The sequence below is a fragment of the Micromys minutus genome (genome assembly GCF_963924665.1).
Source record: "Micromys minutus genome assembly, chromosome: 1".
Taxonomy (NCBI): domain Eukaryota; kingdom Metazoa; phylum Chordata; class Mammalia; order Rodentia; family Muridae; genus Micromys; species Micromys minutus.
The window spans coordinates 25,833,556-25,852,999 of NC_137969.1; the positions used below are offsets into that span (position 1 = coordinate 25,833,556).

The 19,444-nt window shown below is 53.8% G+C and overlaps 2 protein-coding genes across 4 annotated transcripts in view; both read right to left on the reverse strand.

The window, feature by feature from the left end:
* DOK7 (docking protein 7) overlaps nucleotides 1-5,000 on the reverse strand; it is a 29,220-nt gene extending 24,220 nt beyond the window's left edge. For 2 of the 3 annotated variants that reach the window (XM_080927405.1, XM_080927407.1), the window contains exons 1-2: nucleotides 4,883-5,000; nucleotides 4,734-4,779 (exon numbers count right to left, since the gene is read on the reverse strand). In XM_080927405.1, the coding sequence (XP_080783531.1) occupies nucleotides 4,734-4,779; nucleotides 4,883-4,936 (100 nt within the window). In that variant the 5' untranslated portion in view covers nucleotides 4,937-5,000. The remainder of the gene's footprint in view (nucleotides 1-4,733; nucleotides 4,780-4,882) is intronic. The other variant, XM_080927406.1, reaches the window with a different exon arrangement.
* An 8,020-nt stretch (nucleotides 5,001-13,020) lies between these two features.
* On the reverse strand, nucleotides 13,021-19,444 carry HGFAC (HGF activator; the record flags this gene model as incomplete). Its single annotated transcript, XM_080927432.1, has 14 exons — nucleotides 13,021-13,203; nucleotides 13,944-14,092; nucleotides 14,185-14,325; nucleotides 14,551-14,690; nucleotides 15,675-15,930; nucleotides 16,338-16,423; nucleotides 16,683-16,857; nucleotides 16,954-17,064; nucleotides 17,208-17,339; nucleotides 17,460-17,582; nucleotides 18,154-18,233; nucleotides 18,398-18,494; nucleotides 18,588-18,768; nucleotides 19,331-19,444. The coding sequence occupies 14 exons, from the start codon at nucleotides 19,442-19,444 to the stop codon at nucleotides 13,021-13,023; spliced, it is 1,968 nt and encodes a 655-aa protein (XP_080783558.1).

Here is a 19,444-nt window from a genome sequence, read left to right on the forward strand (position 1 = left end):
TCTGCCAATCTTTGTGCGGTGTGGCCAGGATGTACCAATGACTGGGCCCACTGGGGCCAAATAGCCCTGGCTCCTTTCACCTTTCAAGTCCCTGCCAGGCAGGACTCAAAAGGCCCAGGCCCTTCCTCCCCTGAGAACCTACCACGACAGCGGAGCATATGAGCCAATGTCCTGCTTCTGCTGCTACCTGTTGAGGCTGCTATGGCTGCCCACCTAATAGACACACGGGCCACGTCTGGTCCATAAACCTGCCTGTCCTTCAGCCCTCAACATCACCATCCTGGAGGACTGCCCAGCCTCCTCCCATGTTCACTTGCAGTCTACCCTCAGGCTAGAGTCTCCAATCATCTCCTCACATCCCATTCCACCTCTGCAAGTCCAGCATCCCTCAGCACAGCTATCAGGATCTACATCTACACGTTTGTCTAGTTCCTTAAGCTCTTAGTGGCCCAACCTCAATGTGTGCTTACATAGAGAGTCAGATGCTCAGGCCGGAACAGCCTGCTTCTTCAGGGACCACAGATTGTCACCCCTTCATTCAGAAAGTTAATATTCCCAGCGATAGGATCAAGAATGACGACAATAAACTTGTCCTTTGAACACCAGCCAGTAAATACCTAAGTTTTGCAGGGACGGCAGCTTCTGTCATTACCACTCAACTAAGCGCAGTATGGGAAGGCTTTGGGGCTTCCTTCCAGTGATGCCTCAGAAGCAGGCAGTGGACTCAGATGGTCCGTGGCTACCCTAGAGTAGAATTTGTTTGCTTCTGGTGCAAAGCCTGATGTTTGACTGGTTTAAAGAGCCATAAGAAGAACCCTGTATTTGATCTGAGACCTTATCCCTGATAAGGTCTGATGCTACCCCTAAGTTTATCTGATCTCTGGGGACACAGAACTGTGCCTCAGGACACTGAGTATCAGTGATCCCTTCGTGCAACTACAGGAGATAAATGGTGGCCACTTTCAGCCTTAGGAACCAAAAGGAGAGGAGAACGGAGTCACAGGAAAGCTTGGTGCTGAGAAATTCGCTCTAAGAGTACTGAGCACGGAAGGCTGGCCCAGCCTTGGCTACTGGATAGAGAAGAGACTCCCGGGACAGCATGGCTTTCAGACACTCCTGTCCAATCCCATTAAGGAATGCTGTTGGCCTGGGCTGGATGGGTAGCACGGGAAGGAACAGCCTCAGCACCGCTATCTGAATCTGCCCCAATCCAGGGAGGAGCCAGAGGAATGTCTGTAGGTTGGCAGGGGCCAGTGAAGACAATGGCTTCTGGGATGGGAGCAGGAAAAGGATGTCTGGGGAGGACTTTCAGGAATGCAGCTGAGACTGGGGTCTTTCCTAGATGGATGGAGCTAGGAAGCCCATTGGACATTGAATGGCCATGTGGGCAGGCAGCTGGAAGGCATCTAAAGATGTAAAAATAACCACAGAGTTGTCATGAGCTCACTGAGGCCTTTTAGCCACAGCCCAGGGCCACACAGAGGGCAGGAGGGACAGGCAGAGCTGAAGCCTCTGGGTGGAGGGTCAGACCACTAGGAAGACAGAGTGACCAGGGCCTGGAGGGGGACAGAAGGGTGGAGTTGGGAGGAGGTAGAAGAGAACCCTAGCAGCTTTGGGGCAGGTCTAGCCCTAGAGGTCACAGTGACCTTGAGGCACTAAGTACCCTCAGAAATGCTGTGGATAAAAGCAAGCAGCAGCCTGAGATCACCCTGAGACTGGGGGCAGAATGGAGTGTGAGGCCCCAGGCCCAAAGTTTATCTTAGGAAAGATACCATGTTTACTGTTCCATACAAGTGAGGGAGACAGAAACATGAATGTGCTCAAGAGTATGTGGCCAGGGCTCGGCACGGAGGCCCAGGCAGGACAAGGCCCCACTGTGTCCTCTTCAGCCATCTTCCTGACAGATGTGGGAATAGCCCAGGCCAGGACCAACCTATAGCAATCAGCTAAGTACAAATACTCAGGGAAGATGTGGCTGCCAGGACCACATAGTCCAGAAGCTGAATCAAGCCTTGAGCCAGGTATTCCTGTTCCCTGTGATGTTCTCATGAAAAGAGATGTCTAGTTGCCATCCTGACCTGTCCTTGGCCTTGGGCTGAGGTGTCAATGGGAAGGAGGCAGAGATCTAGATAAGCCAAAGCCAGAGGTGCCAACACAGAAAGTATTAGGTCACCAACCATGGGTCTTACTGCCATTACCAGAGCTACCAACGTGGAGGTTAGGGTTGCTTGAGCAATGGCTGGCATGGGACTCCAGCTTCAAGGCCCTGTCCCCATGTGTGGGCTTGAGACCTCTGCTGTCCTCATAAGCAGCGGGTGGGGCATTCTCCTGCAGGTAGGGTTATTGCATCTCTCTGGGACAGTTGTCCCACAGCCGCCCAAGGCTGGTGCCGAGCTAGAAATCTCTAGCCCTTAGGAATAAAGGGCAAGGCCCTGGAGAGAGACAGTGTATAAAACCTCCCTCACCCCTATGTCTGGACCTTGGCTTCCCTGCCAGGTTCAGAAGGTGGGTCCCTCCTAGTGGATTTCCCAAGCTAGATGAAGCCCCTGAATAGCCCACATCGGAAGCGACAGATTAGCACCCTCTGAGAATACTGTCCAGCTGTCTATAACCACAGACAAGGACCCTCCATGGGCTGCTGTCTGGAGCTCTCCATCAAGAGACCATACCACAAAAAAGACCAAAGTTCTGGTCTCAGTGAGCCACTGGCCAGGACAGAACCAGAGCACCCCTCTCCTGAATGTCTGCCCAGAGAGGGGACCCAGATGTACATCCTTCACCACGCACACAGCCCCATTCTAAGATCCCACACTGAGACAGGCCTGGTGAGAAGTATTTCCCATCAGCGGGCCCTTTGAGGCACTATGGCTCAGCAGCTGGGGGGGGGGGCAATGCTTTCCTATTTGTGTGTGTGTGTGTGTGTGTGTGTGTGTGTGTTTAAACACTTCTTTCCAGAAGAGTTCATACTGCCTACCAGGAATCTAGCTGTGAAACACACCTCTGATCAAAAGTTCTCTTCTTTTCTGCCAGCTGAATCCTTCCTACAGGACAGCTGCCAGTGTTGGTGGTAAATACATGAGATGGGGCATGCTGACAAAGAACCGTGCTCCTGGTCCCTCTCAACTACCTCCCATGAGCCTCCACAAAGGAAGTCAGAATTTTAAAGCCAAGGACCCATTTGTTTCTCAGGACAAGAAAACAGAGCTGCCCTCTCGCTTCCATACCAGATCAACAGAGTCCACAGGTTCTCAAGGACACAAGTGTCCATCTTGGGGGGGGGGGGGCTGGGTAGAGAAGAACCAGTCTCCTGTGGTTTAAGACAGCAGGTGGGAGGAGAAAGCCACAGTGGGGGTGGGGGCTATGGGCCATGTAGCTCAGGAAGAGGTATTGGGACAGCAAGCAGGCTCGGGATGGACAGGCCCAGAGAGGCAGGGCCACACCCTCTACTCTTGACTCAATCACCCCTAATACATTCCAGCTCAACTTCAGAGCCCCATCTGGGAACAGCATGTAATCTAGGCTCCTTTGCCAGTCCCACCCCTGAGGACCTCTGGCTAGCTCACCACCTAGAATACAGGATCCACGATCCCAACAGAGTTGGTAAGGACACTTTAGGATGCTCTCTGGGATAGACCTAACGCTGTAGCCTTTGCTAAGACCCCCTCACCAGCCAGACTGGTGCACATAGACCACAGCTGATCAAAGCCGCTTAAATTTACTGTGGACTTTACTTCTCTACTGCTCCATCCAGTCCCCAAGCCTGGCAGTGTCCAGGGTCCCTTCCCCTCCCCAGTCTCTAATCGTCATCCCCCAGATATCCTGGAATGCCAAGGACAAGGACCCACAGGTTTTGAGACACGGAGAGTGGGTGCTTAAAGGACTTCGTGAAGACACCGTAGAACCAGGGCCCCTGGGGAGCAAGCTTAGACCCAAGCAAAAGGACTGTCCACAAAAGCAGTTAGTGAATTGTGCCACCCCTCCTGAGAGCTGACAAGCACCAGCATCCTGGAAGTCACTCTGGCTGCTGGCACATGTGTGAGGCTGCCACGCACACACCCCCACCCAACTTCCCCTACAGACCCCTGGGTGCCTGGGCCAGCTCCAAGGCACCTGTCTCCTAAAACAGCTGCAGTCCCAGGCTGGAGCTGCAGAGCTGCCCTGGCTCCTTGCTGGCTCTCCCCATTCTGAGGGGAGCGGACCCTGGTACCACTTTCTCTTCCCAGAACTGTGTCTCCCCCAAAGTAAAGGTCCTGGGACACAGAAGCAGGACTCTTCCTACCTGGCAACCCATCTTTTCCCTACCCGAGTGTGCGGGGTTGGGAAGGAGTGGTACTGCCTGGGATGCAGCTTGAGAATTCCTGTTACATTTTCACCAGGACACCTATGTCGCCGTGGTCATTCTGCCTGCTCCTCCATGGGAAGGTTACAGCCCCTCTGGACTTCTGCTGGTCCAGGAAAGGGGTTGGCCCACACAGAGCTGGGACCCTCCCCCATCCCCCCAACACCACACTCAGGGACAGGTTAGGGCTATGTTTCGGGTGGCCAGGTCCCAGGGTCCGGGCGCCGGAGCGGCTGTGAATCTCCGGTTACCGCCGTGAGGCCGGGTTTCAGCGGCTCCCCCGCGGCTATTTCGGGCGAGCTGGCACCTCAGCCACGCGTTGCAAGGCCCACAGGGTCCCGATGGTTCGCCGAAACCCGCCGCCCTGCGCCCTGCCCGCGGCCCGACCGCTCACCTGCCACCGGCGACGGCTTGCGCAGCACCAGCCACCTATTCTTCCACTGCGGAGACAGGACAGCGTGAGAAGCCGCCCGCGAACGCCCGCCCTGCGCCCCCGCCCCCACCCGAGCGCGCCCCCGCCCCGCGCCCCCGCGGCGCCCCAACCTTCTTGCTGTCCCGCAGCTTGACCTGGCCCTCCACCAGCGCTGCCTCGGTCATCTTCTGTCATGGTTCCCGCCGCCCGCTGCGCCCTCTCCGCGCGTCCTGGGCGCCCAAGCCCAGGGTCACTTTCAAAATAGCTCCGGGAGGGCCTTGGGCTGAGCCAGGAGGGCGGGCCCGGCGCGGCGGGCGGGGCGCAGCGACTCGGGACCTGGATGCGGGAGAGACTGGGCGGGGCACCCCAGGGACACGGTCTTTAAGACCCTAGCAAAGTGCAAGCCAGTAGATGGCAGTGGCCTTGTGCAGCCTTTGCACTCAGGACCACTGCTTAAGACCACCTGAAGCAGACTGGGAGAAACTCAGCCTGGGGGCCTGGGGGAGGGGACTGGGACGGGGCGATTTCCCAAAGGGTAGAAACCTGTCCCAAGACAACCCCACAGGAGGCTTTGTGGCCGGTGTGCCTTCAATGGCTTTATCCTTTGCCCCTACCCTTCCTCCATCTCATAGAGCCACAGACCAACTAGAACAGCCCAGGCCCAGTACATTCCCCAGTCCCTAACCCTACCCTATCACCGGAGGTGGCCACTCTCCAGGCAGGTAGAGGAGGTGGGCATATCCACTCTGTAGGTCACAGTCCCTCCCATTCAGCTGTGTATCTGGCAGAGCGGACCTCAGTGGCTGCCAGGACCAGGGCCCACTATGCCATCTCATTCCCCAGGACTCCCTGGCTGGTCTCTCCTACTTTTGCACCAGCCTTATAGCATGGAGGGCCGCAGGGGCTGTGCTGCCTGGTAAACAGCCTTGCCTAGATTCTCCCCGACCAGCCAAATGCTCTCTAAGCCTCTGGATTTCTCTACCTCAGCCCGGTGCTCCGGTTAAGGTTGCTTAAGGCCTGTGCTGAGTTTTCCACGACCACGCCAGGTTACTGTGGAGCTTCGTGCTTTGTTAGACCTATGTCATAGACTCCCCAGACACATGGCTTAGCATCCCAGGAAACAGAGAATGCCTACAATGGGCAACCAACTGCATCTAGCAAAATAAACTCAGATAAGCAACGAAGTCCTGTGTATTTGGCCATCCTGATCCCCAACCCCAAGGAGCTCTGGTCCAGGTAGAGAGGGGCTACGTGTCAAACTGCATTCTGTTCATGCAATGTGTGCGAGTCTTCATTCTATCCTGCACAGACTCTTCAGGCTGCTTCCTATCTACCCCGTACAGAGAAACTGAGGGTGGTAAGAGTGGTATCAGAACTCATGGCCAAGACTCACCCACATGCACTGACCCCAGAGCAATACTCAACCTGAGAGTCCTTGCCGCAGCCTCTCTAGGGGATCTGGAAGGCAAACCTTCAACCGTACCAGGTCCAGGAAGGAGCTCTGTATGTTCCTCACTCTCTACCCTGCATCACCTGTGTGGCACAGCAGTGCCTCCCACTGAACAGTTGCTGCCCATAGAACCCCATTCATACTCCACACACATCGAAGGCCCCTGGGGACTGGCTCAGGACAGCCGGTGTGGAGTCGGTTGGGGGTTGTGGCCATGACCGCATCCTCCAGCTCAGGCGCCTGGCACTTGCTCTTCCCTTCAGGGAGGGGCCACGTCCTGCTGCATTCCAAGCGCTGGCCTTGGCCCAAACTCCAGCCACGCCTGGCAGCTGCACCTGCTCCCTCACTGGCCCCGGAAATGCGGGCGCCACAGGGATAGACAGCTTTCTTCTCCCACTCCACATGGCCTAGAGGACAGCACTGTGGTCACCGAGTCTGCCAAAAGTCTGCCAATGGATGGCCCTCTTTGTGCCCCAGTTTCCCCAGATGTTACAACCAGAGTTGCTGGGACCCTACATGACAAAACTCTCTCTGACCAGAAGCAGCTGACCAGAAGGATGTTAAGCCTCTTGAAGGTGACAGCTGGAAGGAGTGGGATGGCAGGAAGGCCCAGTCACATGTGACACAGGATGACACTTAGCCCTACACCCCTGCCTGGCCACCACGGGAAGCTTCCAGCTGTGGGCACAGCTGCACCACTGAGCTCACAGCCACAACGCTGTTGCTACACACCGTGGCTAGCCAAACAGCCGACACCACACCCACGATCTCAGGATGCTGCTGTCCCGTCAGTGGCTCTGCAGGCTCGGACCTCTGTGAGATGCTGTGCTTGCCACCTACCATCACACGGCCTCAGCTTCCTGCTGCAGCCTGGCTTTGTTACCAGGGACAGGGGTGATTGATTGCATATGCAAGAGGCTTCCAAATGATCTGTTTGCACACACAGGGGAGGGCGGAACTTGGGGGCATGCCTGCCTCGGCATCTCTAGGTAATTGGAGCTGGACAGACACACTCCAGCGGGCTGTGGCGGGCATCAAGCCCCACGTGTACTGATTCACGTCCCCTTATCCCCTCCACTGAGGGAAACGGTACAGATGACTCTTAAGTAGTGCTAAGTGGGCAGAGCCGACCGCCACTTCTGAACCCAGCCATTATGCAAACTATACTATCATGCAAACATCAGTCACTAGTCACCTCGATGAGAGGAAGAATATTATGGACTGGATCCTCTGCCCCGCCCCCGCTACTCCCATCTCCATGGGCATTTGCTGATGTTCTCACCCCCATGTGACCATGAAGACATGGGGCCTCTAAGAGAGTATATATGGTAAATGAGGTCATACATGAGGGCCCTAATCTGTTAGGACAGGTGTCCTTATAAAATGACAAAGAGATCCCTAAGAGCACTCTCTCTTCTGCACACAGAAAAAGCCACAGAAGGGTCCATCAAAGAGACAGCTGTCTACAGGCTGGGAGGACCTGGGGGGTGAATTTGACAAACCCTTGATTATGAACCTCCGGCCTCTTAAATTGCTAAATAATATTTTTTTTTATTCTAAGAAAATAGGTTTACTTAGTGTGCTGCAAAGAAACCAGACATGGCTGTAGCAGGAAAGCGGCCTGCTTAAATGCCTGTTCTTGTCTGGGCTGTTCTGCCCAGGCAACTGCTATCCTTTAGACCTGGAGTCCCAGATCCTATTGCTGTTGGAAGTAGTGGGACCCTTAAGAGGAGGGGCCTGAGAAGGGTCTTCAGGGCATGGCTGGGCACACCAGGAAGTCACCCCAGTTCTTCCTCTTTCTCTTTTGTGTCTTAGCCTTCAAGTGAGAGCATTGCTTTGCTGCAGAGGGCTGGCTGCTTCAGGCTCAAAGCAAATGAGGACACTCTTCGAAGCTCTGAATCCAGGAGCCTGAGAACTTCTCTAGACGCTAATGAGTTCAGATAGGCTAATGATTGTCCTACAGCAACTAATGCCACAGGGGGCAGAGGAAGAAAGTGGCCTTGCTGGGGTCTGAATGTGCCCCCCGTGACCATCCATTGGAAACTTAATACTCAAATTCCTAAATTAATAGAATTTGGAGGTTTGGGGTTCGGGACTATTGTGGTCATGGGAGTGGGGCCCTTAATGGATTTAATGGCTTTACAAGAAGGGGAAAAGCTCTGTCTCAAGCTGGGACATCCTATGCCACATCACACTGCAGCATAAGGCCTCAGCAGACCTCTAGCAGATGCCAGAGCCACACTCTTGGAACCCCAGAACTAGCCAAATGAACTTCTTCATAAATTATCCAGCCTCAGGTGTTCAGTGATAGCAACACAAAATGACCTAAGACACCTGCAAAAAATTCCTTCCCTACACGTACCCCCCCTTAAAATGTGGTCATGTACCCCCCTCACAGTAAGAGATGAAGGTCTCCACCCTCTAAACCTGGCTTACTTTGATTAAAGAAAGGCCAAGGAAAGTTCGTCCCCACTTTTCTTTTTGTAATATTGCCCCTGTCTGGGAACAAGCCCAGGTGAGCCCACTAGGTGATGAGATTCATATGGTCCTCCCACTCTGGGCTCCAGTCAACAGCTATCCATTCCTGAGGTATAAAAACCTACAACCCACTGATAACTCCAAAGCCTGCACTATGGAGATTCTAGTTCAACACAGAAAAACCACCTTGCAGAGTTTAGCCCATTCCCTAAAAAGCGTGAACTTAATAAATGATGGTTGTTTCATGTCTCTGAGCTCTAAGTTCACTTATGATACAGAAAAGACTTCCTGAAATAACCAGTTTGGGGTTGACTGAGCATCAAGGCCTGTGGATCTCTGGGATCACAGGAGAGATGAAACACAAACCCCTGAGTCACCATGGGAACCCTAGGGGAACGGGAACCTAGCACACAGAAACAGGATGTAATGATCTCACCTGCATACTGTGCCTTCAGCTTCATGCCCAGATCGGGCAGCGTGGAACCCACTGAGGTAGGGGATAATCTACAAAACAGTAATGGTCATAGCAGATTTCCCAATGGGAGCAATGCAACGCAGGAGCCAGTGGTCTAGGTCCTAAATGGTGACAGAGAATCACTTCAGATTCAGAGTAACAACTGCAGTTTGGTGGTAAAAGAGTCCCATTGTCATAGTCAAATAGGTACCTCAGTGTCCATGCGTTAGAACCTAATCCTCAAATTCCCACGGTTCTGGTATCTAGAGGTAGAAGACGATTAGGGCTAAATGAGGTCACAAGGATAGGGCCATTTAGTGGTATTAATGGCCTACAAGAAGAGGAGAGACCTGAGCCAGGAGCTTGCTGCCTCACCAAGCGATGTCCTGTTTCACGTTGTGATGCTGTACAAGCCCTCGGCAGATGCTTGAGTCACCGTTTTGAACTTCCAGCCTCTGTTCTTTAGAATTTAGCTCCTGTCAACTTGACACAACTTGGGAAGAAGAAACCCCAAGGAATCTCAAGCTGGCTTGTGACTGTGTCTGTGAGGCATTTTCATAATTTCCAATTGATATAGGAGGGCCCAGCCCACAGTGGGTGGTGTCAACCCTAGGAAGATGGGCCTGAGCTGCATAAGAAAGCTCGGTTGAAGAAGCAAGGGAGGCAAGCCAGTAAACAGAGTTTCTCCACAATCTCTGGCCTTGACATCCTACACTAGGTTATCTCAATAACAGACAGCTACTTGTAAAATGAAATAAATCCATTCTCTCCCAAGTTGGCTTTGGTCAGTGTTTTGTCCAGCAGCAGAAAGCAATGAGGGAAGCTTAGCTCGATGCTTAGTTATAGCAACAGAAAACGAACCGAATCAGCCATGTACAACGTTGTGGTAATAAAAGCGAGATTTCTTCAGCTCTTAGTTGATGCAGGGTTCATCTTCACTGTTGCCTGGATTGGGAATCACCTAAGGAGCTGCACTAGTTCTGGCCATGTCCGTGAGTCCATTTCCGGAGAAATTTAACTTAGGAAGGAAGACCACTGTGGTGACTATTCTTGGTTGTTAACTTGATATATCTGGAAGTAACTGGAATCAAAAGAGGGAGGGAACATTTGTGAGGGATTTCTGCTTGGTTTGAAGTGGGCAGATCCACTTCTAGTCTGGATGTTGAGGTAGGAAGACACATGCCTTTGATCTGGATCTCAAGGCAAGAAGAGACGCCTTTCATCCGGACCACACCTTTTGCTGGAAGCCCACATAAAGGCATGGAAGACAGAAGGATTGCTCTTTACCTGCTTGCTCTCACCTTGCTGGCATGTCCATTCCCTCACTGGCGTTAGAGCCTACTTCTTCTAGATTCCAGCATCTACTGAACACCAGCTGAGACATCCAGCCTTGTGGACTGAGCAGCTTCTAGATTCTTGGACTTTCCATTCACAGCTGCTCATTGTTGGATTAGCTGGACCACAGTCTCTAAGTCATTGTAATAAATTCCCTTTCTATAGATGAGATTCATTCTGTAAGTTCTGTTCCTCTAGAGAACCCTGACCAATACACCTGTCCTGAGTGTGGGCAGCACCAGTCCATGGACTGAGGTTCTAGAATGAATAAAAAGGAAAAATGGAGGGGCTGGAAAGATGGCTCAGCAGTTAAGAGTGGAGGCTGCTCTCCCAGCAGATCCAGATTAAACTCCAATTCCAGGGGCTCCAATGCCATCTTCTGGCCTCTCTAGGCACCAGGCATATACATGGTGCAAAAACATATGTGCAGGAAAAAAAAATACACATAAAATAAAACAATAATAAAATAAGTACCTAAAAGGAGAGAACAGGCTAAAGACCGTCACCCCTTCTGCTTCCTGATTGTGGACACAGTGCAACCAGCTGCCTCAGCTCCCACTCCTGCACCTTCCCGCCAAGACGGCCTATGCATGAATGAACTGTGAGCCTATGCATCTTCCCGTCTTTCCTTGATTCTACCAGGCTCATTGTCACAGATACAAAAAAAAATGGGACAGTCAACTTAAAGTCTAAATTTTGGAGGACACCTGCTTCAGAAGAAATAACATCCACAACTAGAAGTATTTAAAACCATGACTCAGGAGACACCACCCTAAAGAAAAGTCCAGGCCAAATAAGATTATAGACAGATTCTATCAACTTCCTGAGAGAGCAGAGCAGCCCAATCTTGTCTAGAATCTCAGAGAAACTTGAAGAAAGAAGGACTCTTCTAGAGTTCGTTATCTGAGTCTATAGAACAGTCACTTAAAGGACAGAGAAAGAGTGACAAGTAGATTACACACATACACATAAATAAATTCCAAACACTAAAACTGAAGCACATGTCACTGCCACATGCCAGCCGGCCGGTACCCTGGTAGGGCCAACCCAACATGTGGTCAAGATGAGGGGATCAGGGATGGCTCAGCAGTCCCTGGTGGTTATGGAAGGGAATTCGTTCATACTCCTGGGGCCACTGTCCTTGATTTATAGCCTCATTTTCTCCCTAAGTTCAAATAGACTCACCCATCTGCGTGTACCTGTATGCTAACCTTCTCCTTCTGTGCTGTCTCCAGTCGTACTGGGCTATGCCCATCCTAATTGCCACCCAGGAAAACCCACCAGCTCTACCAGCTCTTAGTTGACTTAAAAGTCCCTATCTTGGGGAATCACACAATCGGGACTTGCTATCCCCACGCTTCCGTGGAACAAACTGGACCAGTAGACCAATGTGAGCAAGCAGCTAGCCACCTGATTCCTGCTGCCTGGGTAGAGCACACCAGTCTTGTCTGGCTTACACTAGCCAGGTTTCTGGCTGCAGTTCTCCAGGATTGAGAGCCACACAGGGTCCTTCTGATCAGGAAGAATGCATTGGAAGCAGGCCCTGCTGGGCCAGTCCCTCCCAGAGTCTCACAGGATGTCATAAGAGTAGGATGAGGGGATAATGGTCATCCACAAAGAACCTCCTGGTACTTCAGGTAGTAGTAGAAGAGTTCATGGGTGGGTAGTAAGGCCTGAGCATTTGATGACTTCTGGGTGGGTTGGGGCAAAAGCATTACCCAGTGATGAACAGATTCTAGGTGGGGCATGGCAAGATCCGGCTGCCCTGTGATGAACACTCAGTGGGTGAAGCTGCAGAGGGCACAGCAAGGAACACCTTAGGCTAAATGAGGACAGACGTGGGAAAACCTGGTCCCAGCTAGAGATACTGAACAAGGTGTCATCTGCTGGCCCCATTCAGGCCACAGGGTCAGGAACCACGGACTTTCCTTGGTCTCTGTCTCCCAGTCTTGAATGTGCTAGCTTTGAGCACCCACAGGAATGGCTGGCCTCTACCCTATCATATCCTGTCTGGACTGAGGCAAGCCTGGCTCCTGTGTGCTTAGGACCAGCGGTAGTCAGTTACTACACCCCAGACATGGGCCCTGCTCCTCAGGTCTCCTTCAGAGCTGAGACAGCCGACAGCAACTTTTGGAAGGCTGCTTACTATCTTGAAGCTATCTTCATTAGCTCTGTTTGGTGTAGGTCCTTGTTCATGCCTGAGGAACTTGACTTGGTTTTAATGGTTTGCCCTAGTAACTTAGGGTGCCTGGACCCTGGACTGTCTGGGGTAGGGCCTAGAGGAGTCAGACTTTGACATCCAACCTGGCCCCCTGGGGCCATTTTTGTGAAGTGAGAGCCTCCTAACCACACCCAGGAGCTACACTAGCTTCAGGTCCCACCCCAGAAACCACACTATCTACATTGAAGGCCCAGGTCATAGCTTGGGGAGGCGAGACACAAAGAGCTGCCTGGCTGGAGGTAGTGCCACTGTGAAGTCAGGTCCTAGGAAACATTTTTATTAGTAGTAGTAGACAGGGAAATATGAGCATCCCCTCCTTGGGGACTGGGGCTCAGGAGGCAGCCGCAGGCCGCTTGGGTGGTCGGATGCGGTCGTTGATCCAGTCCACATAATTGGACACACGGGTGTAGACTCCAGGCTTGTTGACCCGCCCACAGCCATCACCCCAGCTGATGATGCCATACAGATAAGCCACACCATTCTTCTCACAGACCAAGGGCCCACCTGAGTCCCCCTGGAACAGAGACTAAACTCAGCCGCCTGTGTGCCAGCAACCAAGGTCCTGACTCAGGAGCATCTAGGCTTCAACCCTGCAAATGTCTTGAAGTAATAAGCACAACCCACAGCTCTGGTCCTACTCCGGGAATGCACGGCCACACTTAGTCCTGGTGTGCTAGGCCACCACCTGAAACTCCTCCTCATGTTTAGCATACCTTCTCCACATCTCTTAGAACAAGTGTAACTGCTCTCTTCCCCAGGAGGCCCCGACTGCCCCAGAATCAAGTCTTGTCCATTTTACTCTGTCTCTCCTGTACCACCTCAGAAAAGGGATTCAACCTCTCTAAGACTGTTTCCTTGCCTGTCTAAAGCAGCCCTTCCATGCTAAAGCAGGTTGACATGTAATTATGACCATGGCCTGGTCTATAACACCCTTGGCAAACATTCACTATTGATTGATTGCCAAAGACTCAAGAGAAATCTAGACAAAGCACTGTAGCCTCTGAGGTCCGATGTCATGTGGATGGCCCTGACTGTTGCCTAGGTAGTGAGGCTTTATCTGGACTCTGAGTGATGCTGGGCCTGTCTTTGACTTTCCCGTCTGTTTAGACAGTTCTTCTACTGCAAGGATGCACTACAGGAAGTGCCAAGTGCTCCACAGAGAGTGGACTTTCTGCCTTAGGACTCCCTGAGGGCCAGAAAATTCCAGTTATACCCCATCTGTGTCATCCCAGTGGGAGCCTGGCAGTAGCCTACCTGGCAGGCATCAGACTTGCAATCGAAGTAGCCGGCACAAAGCATGTTGGGGCTGATGTCGGCACCATACACCTCAGGGCTGCTACACTTGTGGTCAGCAACAAGGGGGACCAGTGCCTCCTGTAGGAAGCTGGAATAGCTGCTCACATCTGTGGAGTACTGCACTTTCAGGGCAGGCAGATGTGTTGCCTGTTTTCCCCCACCCCCGGCTGCCCACTGGTGGGGACTGCCTTCCACTCACTCTCATCCCTGTGGCCCCAGCCTGCAATCTGACACTTGTGCCCAGTAGTGAAGGAGCTGCCAGCCTCAGGGAGGCAGATGGGCTGAACAAACTGGGAGCGAACGGCACAGCGCTCCCCTTTCTTCTTCAACCGGATCAAGACTGGGAGGGAGAGAGGTCAGGGGTCAGCCTGGGGAATGAAGCCCACTCTAGACAGAAATCCAGAGCAGACAGTCTCATGAAACGGACAGAGAGGCCAGTGGCCTGAGAGACCAGAGGAAGGAAAACAAGATTCCTCTAGCTGCTTGTCTGGAGCCTAACCCTTGTCTGGGCTCTGGCTTGGGGTACATAACCCATGCCCCCACCTTGCCAAGGCTCTGAACTCACCAAGGTCATGGTCGCTGGGGTTGAACACGGAATACAGGGTGTAGGGCACATACTTCTCAATGCCAAACGTCTGTGTCACGTCCGTTGTGCGGTTGAAGAAGTGCTGACCCAGTACCACTGTGATGCTGTCCCTGGGGGGGCTGCACAGGAAGCTGGCAGGAGTGGAACCCAGCCCTCTCCTCGGCACTATCGGGTCTCCCCAACCTTGACCCCTGTACTTGTTGTTTATGGCCAAGCAAGAGGGTCACAGCCTTGGGGCAGGCAGACATTTTTAACCCGTGTAACAGAAGAATCAAGACTGACAAGGGTGGTGGAGCCACGGCGAACCTGGTCCAGGAGCCCTAGCTTCATGAACGTCCTTCGTAAGCCAGTGGAGCCTTCAGGTGAGATCTGCCCTGAGACTGCGCCCCATGAGTCGGGATTTGATCTGCCTATAGGCCCTGCCCCAGCCTGGCCTGACCTGTAGGGTCCTCAGGTGCAACTGCTTTACCCCCAGGACATGGGGCTAGGAGGGGTTGCTGGGGTTTTTCTATTCAGCTCAGGCCGTCTCAGTGTCTCGGGGCTGCAGCCTTGCTGGGTGGAGACATGAGTGGACCTCAGACTCTCTTAGAAGCCCATTCAGCGAGCTGGGCCTCAGTTTCCCTGGCTGTGCAGTAACCCTAGAGGTTCTACTACATGTTGTAACTGAGCCCACTGGATTCCTTACCCAGGTAAGTACCCCTTAAACACTTAGGCATAGGGTGGTTCATGGGGCATGTCTCCAACTCTGGCACCTTCTCGGTACCCCACTACTAGGCTCTGGGAGAGGCAGGGTCTATGCAGATGACAGGATGATGCCTCCCCCACACCCTTTGCACAGGAATATAAGGTAGTTAGGACATGCCCGGCTCTGACACTCCATGACTACCTCGGTGCCCAGGACAAGCGTTAGGCCACAGTGGGACAAAATGGCGTGTTAGGGGAATAGGAAAAATGGTCAGCAGTCGAAGGATGGAAGTGTGCTGATGCTGGAGAGGAGTGTGTGTCACACGTAGGGACCCACAGGATAGAATGAGGGTAGGGACATGACATGTGGATGGCCCCTGAGGACGGATGGACACCTGGGGATTCGGCCAATTGCTCACCTGTTGGAGAAGCAGTGGGCTGCGGACACGACCCAGCAGGTGTGGACAAGGCTCCCAGCACAGAAGTTATTCCCAATGTAGATGGCAGCCAGCCAGGGGTGTGAGCCAGGCAAAGATGACGAGCCACCAATGATGCGTGGCCTCAAGAACGTCCTCTTCTTGTGCCTCTTACCACAGGTTGGACGTGCAGTTGGGGTTGACTCAGGCAGGGTCACTAGGACTTCCGGGGTTCGGGAATAGACTCTGGCCAAGGATTCTGGGAGTGGAGGTCATCAGTTCATACCCCTGGGTTTCCCTGGAGACAGGGAAGAGCCAGAGGGGTCCTACCTGGACCCATAGCCCACTTCCTCAAGCCTGAGGCTCTGAGCAGTTACCCTGGGAGTCTCTGTTTCCTACCCTACAGTATAGTGCAGACTGCAGGCCTTGGCAAGGTCAGATTACCTGCTATGGAGTAAGCTCTGTCTCTCCTACAGTCTGAGACTCCACTTCACATCTAAAATGGCTAGATACTCCCAGCATGAGAGCCTTGGGGCACAGCCTCTGAGAGCTGACCACCCCAGAGTATACCTACAGGGCACCACTAAGTCCCTTCCACTGACCTGTCTGAGGGTCCTCAGGGAGCACCACCCCTCCTCTGCCCCCAACCTATCAGGGTGCCCGCACCACAGGCTGCCAGGCGGCAATACTCCCATGACAGCGCGTTGTCTTTCACCACATAGCACCAAGGCCTCTCGTCCTTGTCTGGGTTCCTGCAAGCAGATCGGGGGGGGGGGTCACACCATCCTCCCTAGAGGACAATCCTGACCCCCAGAAGGGTGAATACCCACACCAACACTTGAGCTATGTGCTTCCTCTGCAGACCACAGTGGGCACACTTGAACCCACCATCCCAAGAGGCAGAGGCTAACAACCACCTTGGCAGTGTTGGGCCCCTGTTGAGTCTGGGAAGCTACTCTGTCCAGTCCGTTGCCTATGCAGAAAGAGGTATAGTGGCCTTTAGATGCTGACCGGCAGTAAGCATGAGGGCCCAGGCCAAGCAGGGCAGCAGCACCCACTGAGTCCACATGCAGCTCCTGGTAGAGCAGGTCGGAATTCCAGGCCAGGCAGCTCAGGCCTGAGGCAGCGGTGCTGGCCACGCCCCGGTACTCTGTACCGTTTCCCAGGAAGCAGCGCTCGGTGGGAACTGTGAGCACAGTGGTTGCCATGAGGCCAGGCCACAGCAAGACCCTCTGACACTACTCCCCAGGGCTGCCCCCAACACCAGAAAGAAGAGGCTCACCAATGTTGCAGAACCGCCCAGCATAGCCCAACTGGCAGGAACAGATGCTGGTCCCTGTGCCCACAATCAGGTGGCAGGTTCCTCCATTCAGACATGGGCTGCTCAGACAAGCTAGGGGAGAGCGCAGAAGCCAAACCAGGAACTCATGGAGGGGAACATGGAGCTGAGATCTTTCCCCGTGCCGTGCTGCTGTTGTGAGGAAGGAGCTCATTCACCATGGAACCTAGACCTCCCGGAAGTTGGCCATGACGTACCTGTGTGGTGGGTGTCTTCACACCGGGCCTGGCCCTCGATACAGCTGCACTGCTCCACGCGTCCCTCGCTCACACGGGCCCAGTGGTCGCCCACCTCAAAATACTCGTAGCGTGTTTCATCAAAGCATTTCTCTGTGAGTCACACAGTGCTCCCACAGCACCCATGCAGGTCCCCTCCCCCAGGCAGGCACCACCCAGCCCGGGCTGGACTCAGCGGCTGATCTCCCAGCCTCCCAGAAAGGTTCCTCTCACCTGTACCGCAGTCCTTGCCTGTGAAGGCCAGCGGGCAGGCGCAGTGGTAGGACACATGGTCATGGCTACTGGAACATGTGCCCCCATTGAGGCAGGGCTCAGAGGCGCAAGGATCAAGGACAGCTGGGTACACACCGGAGGGGTTAGAAAGGCTAGTGGCAAGAGTCTTTGGAGTCCCTCCATACCCCCTTGGTATGAATGCTCACACTGCCCTCTCTGGGTTGCTGAGTGAGCAAGTTCCCACCTTCCAGGATCAGAGAAGGTAGCCCATGACTCTGCATTCCAAACCCTACACATCTATACAAGCTCGGCCAGGCAACAGGGTTCCCTCTCCCCACAGGCTTCATGGTTTGTTCTTTAGGGCCTGTTCAAAGGACCATATTCAGCAGCATGGATGGATGGATCTTACCACAAGAGGGTGCCCTAGTATCACCAATGACCACCAAAGCCATCCAGGGTCTAGACAGGCTAGGTCCTGTCTGGATGAAGCACTCTACGGTGCCCTCTGACCCGACAGCAATTTTATCCCTAGATATTGCTGAGCTCAGGAGGATCGAACTCACAGACCACTCCCAACTCCATACAGACTCAGGTCACTAGTGCCCCCACCCTGCACATATACCCTAGACTCCCAACCCAAGCACCCTGTCAAAGCCCTTCCTGGGGGCTCAGGTTGGCCCCTCCACATACCCACCTGGGCCTTCCACAGGCAGGGTGGCCTCTGCACAGTAGTCCCAGGCCCGGTCTCTGTCATAGTTGTGTGTTGTAGCACACCTGGAGGGGCGATAAAATTGAGTCCCTGCCCAGAGCCCCACCCATCTCTGCCTGGGCACCCTGGAGCTTCCTGTCCACTGAGACCTACTAGCTTCAGGGCTCATCAGGGCCCACAATGGGAACCTGTATGGATCCCCCAGCCCCTACCCCTCTCTGGGACTCACCACTTCTTGTAGGCACTTCCCTCAGAGGTACAGGAGTACAGCATGCGGCCACCATAGCGGAAAGGGAACCTGCATGGCTGCCCAGACTCGGTGAGCACTGTAAAGGTGATGAGGTGTTCCACTGGGAACTCCACCCCTACCCAGGCCCCACGCCTCTTTAACTGCCTTCCCATTGCAGTGTCTGACCTACCTTGGCCCCCAGGGGGGCTGTTGCTGGAGGGAGGAAGGTACCTCTCACTTTGGGGTCCCTCAGTCTCTGCCTCTGCTTCTGGATCATTTCCTGTTGAGGTGTTGAAGTTCCCAGAGGTGGCAGGGATCGTGGGAGTCATGGGGGTGGCTGTAACATTAGGTCCTGGGGGCTCTGTGTGGTTCTAGGAACCCAAAGAGCCACAATGGTGTCAGCATGGGACAGTCCTTCACACTTGGACTCTACCAGTCAAATACACCTCCTTAGGGCAGGTCCAAGAGACAATGGATGTCCCCAGCACCTCCTCTGGACTTTCCTCCCAAAGCTGAGTGATTCAACATGCTAGCTTAAGAGTCACAGGCCCCCAAGTCACCCTGCTCTTGAGATTCAACCCTGGGGTTAGTTCTGGGGTGGACAGGAACAGCTGGAGCACTCATAGGTCTCCTACACTGCATTTCAGACACTTAAATGCAACAGAAGCCCCAGGGCCCTCACGCTCACAGAGCCTGGGCTACATACAACAGGGCCCCAACAAGTTCAAGCCCAAGCACGACAGACCAGCCTAGCCCAGCACCCCACCTTTCTGTGCGAATGACAATTTTCACTCCACTAGGCCACCACACCGGGCCCCCAGCTCAGTCCTCACCCCTTCTCTGGGTCCCTCTCTCTGGCCTCTTCCCAGGAACCCTTCGTGTGCGTAGGGAACCCTTGGCCACAAGCAAGGGAATGGGTTGGTCGGTGCTCACCCTGCCAGCCTGGGGCTGGGCCCCCCGAGGCACCAGCAGCAGCAACAGGAGCGGCAGGAAGGGACATGGCCTGGGTAAGGAACAGAGGCTAGGGAGCCAGGCTTGTTGCCCCAT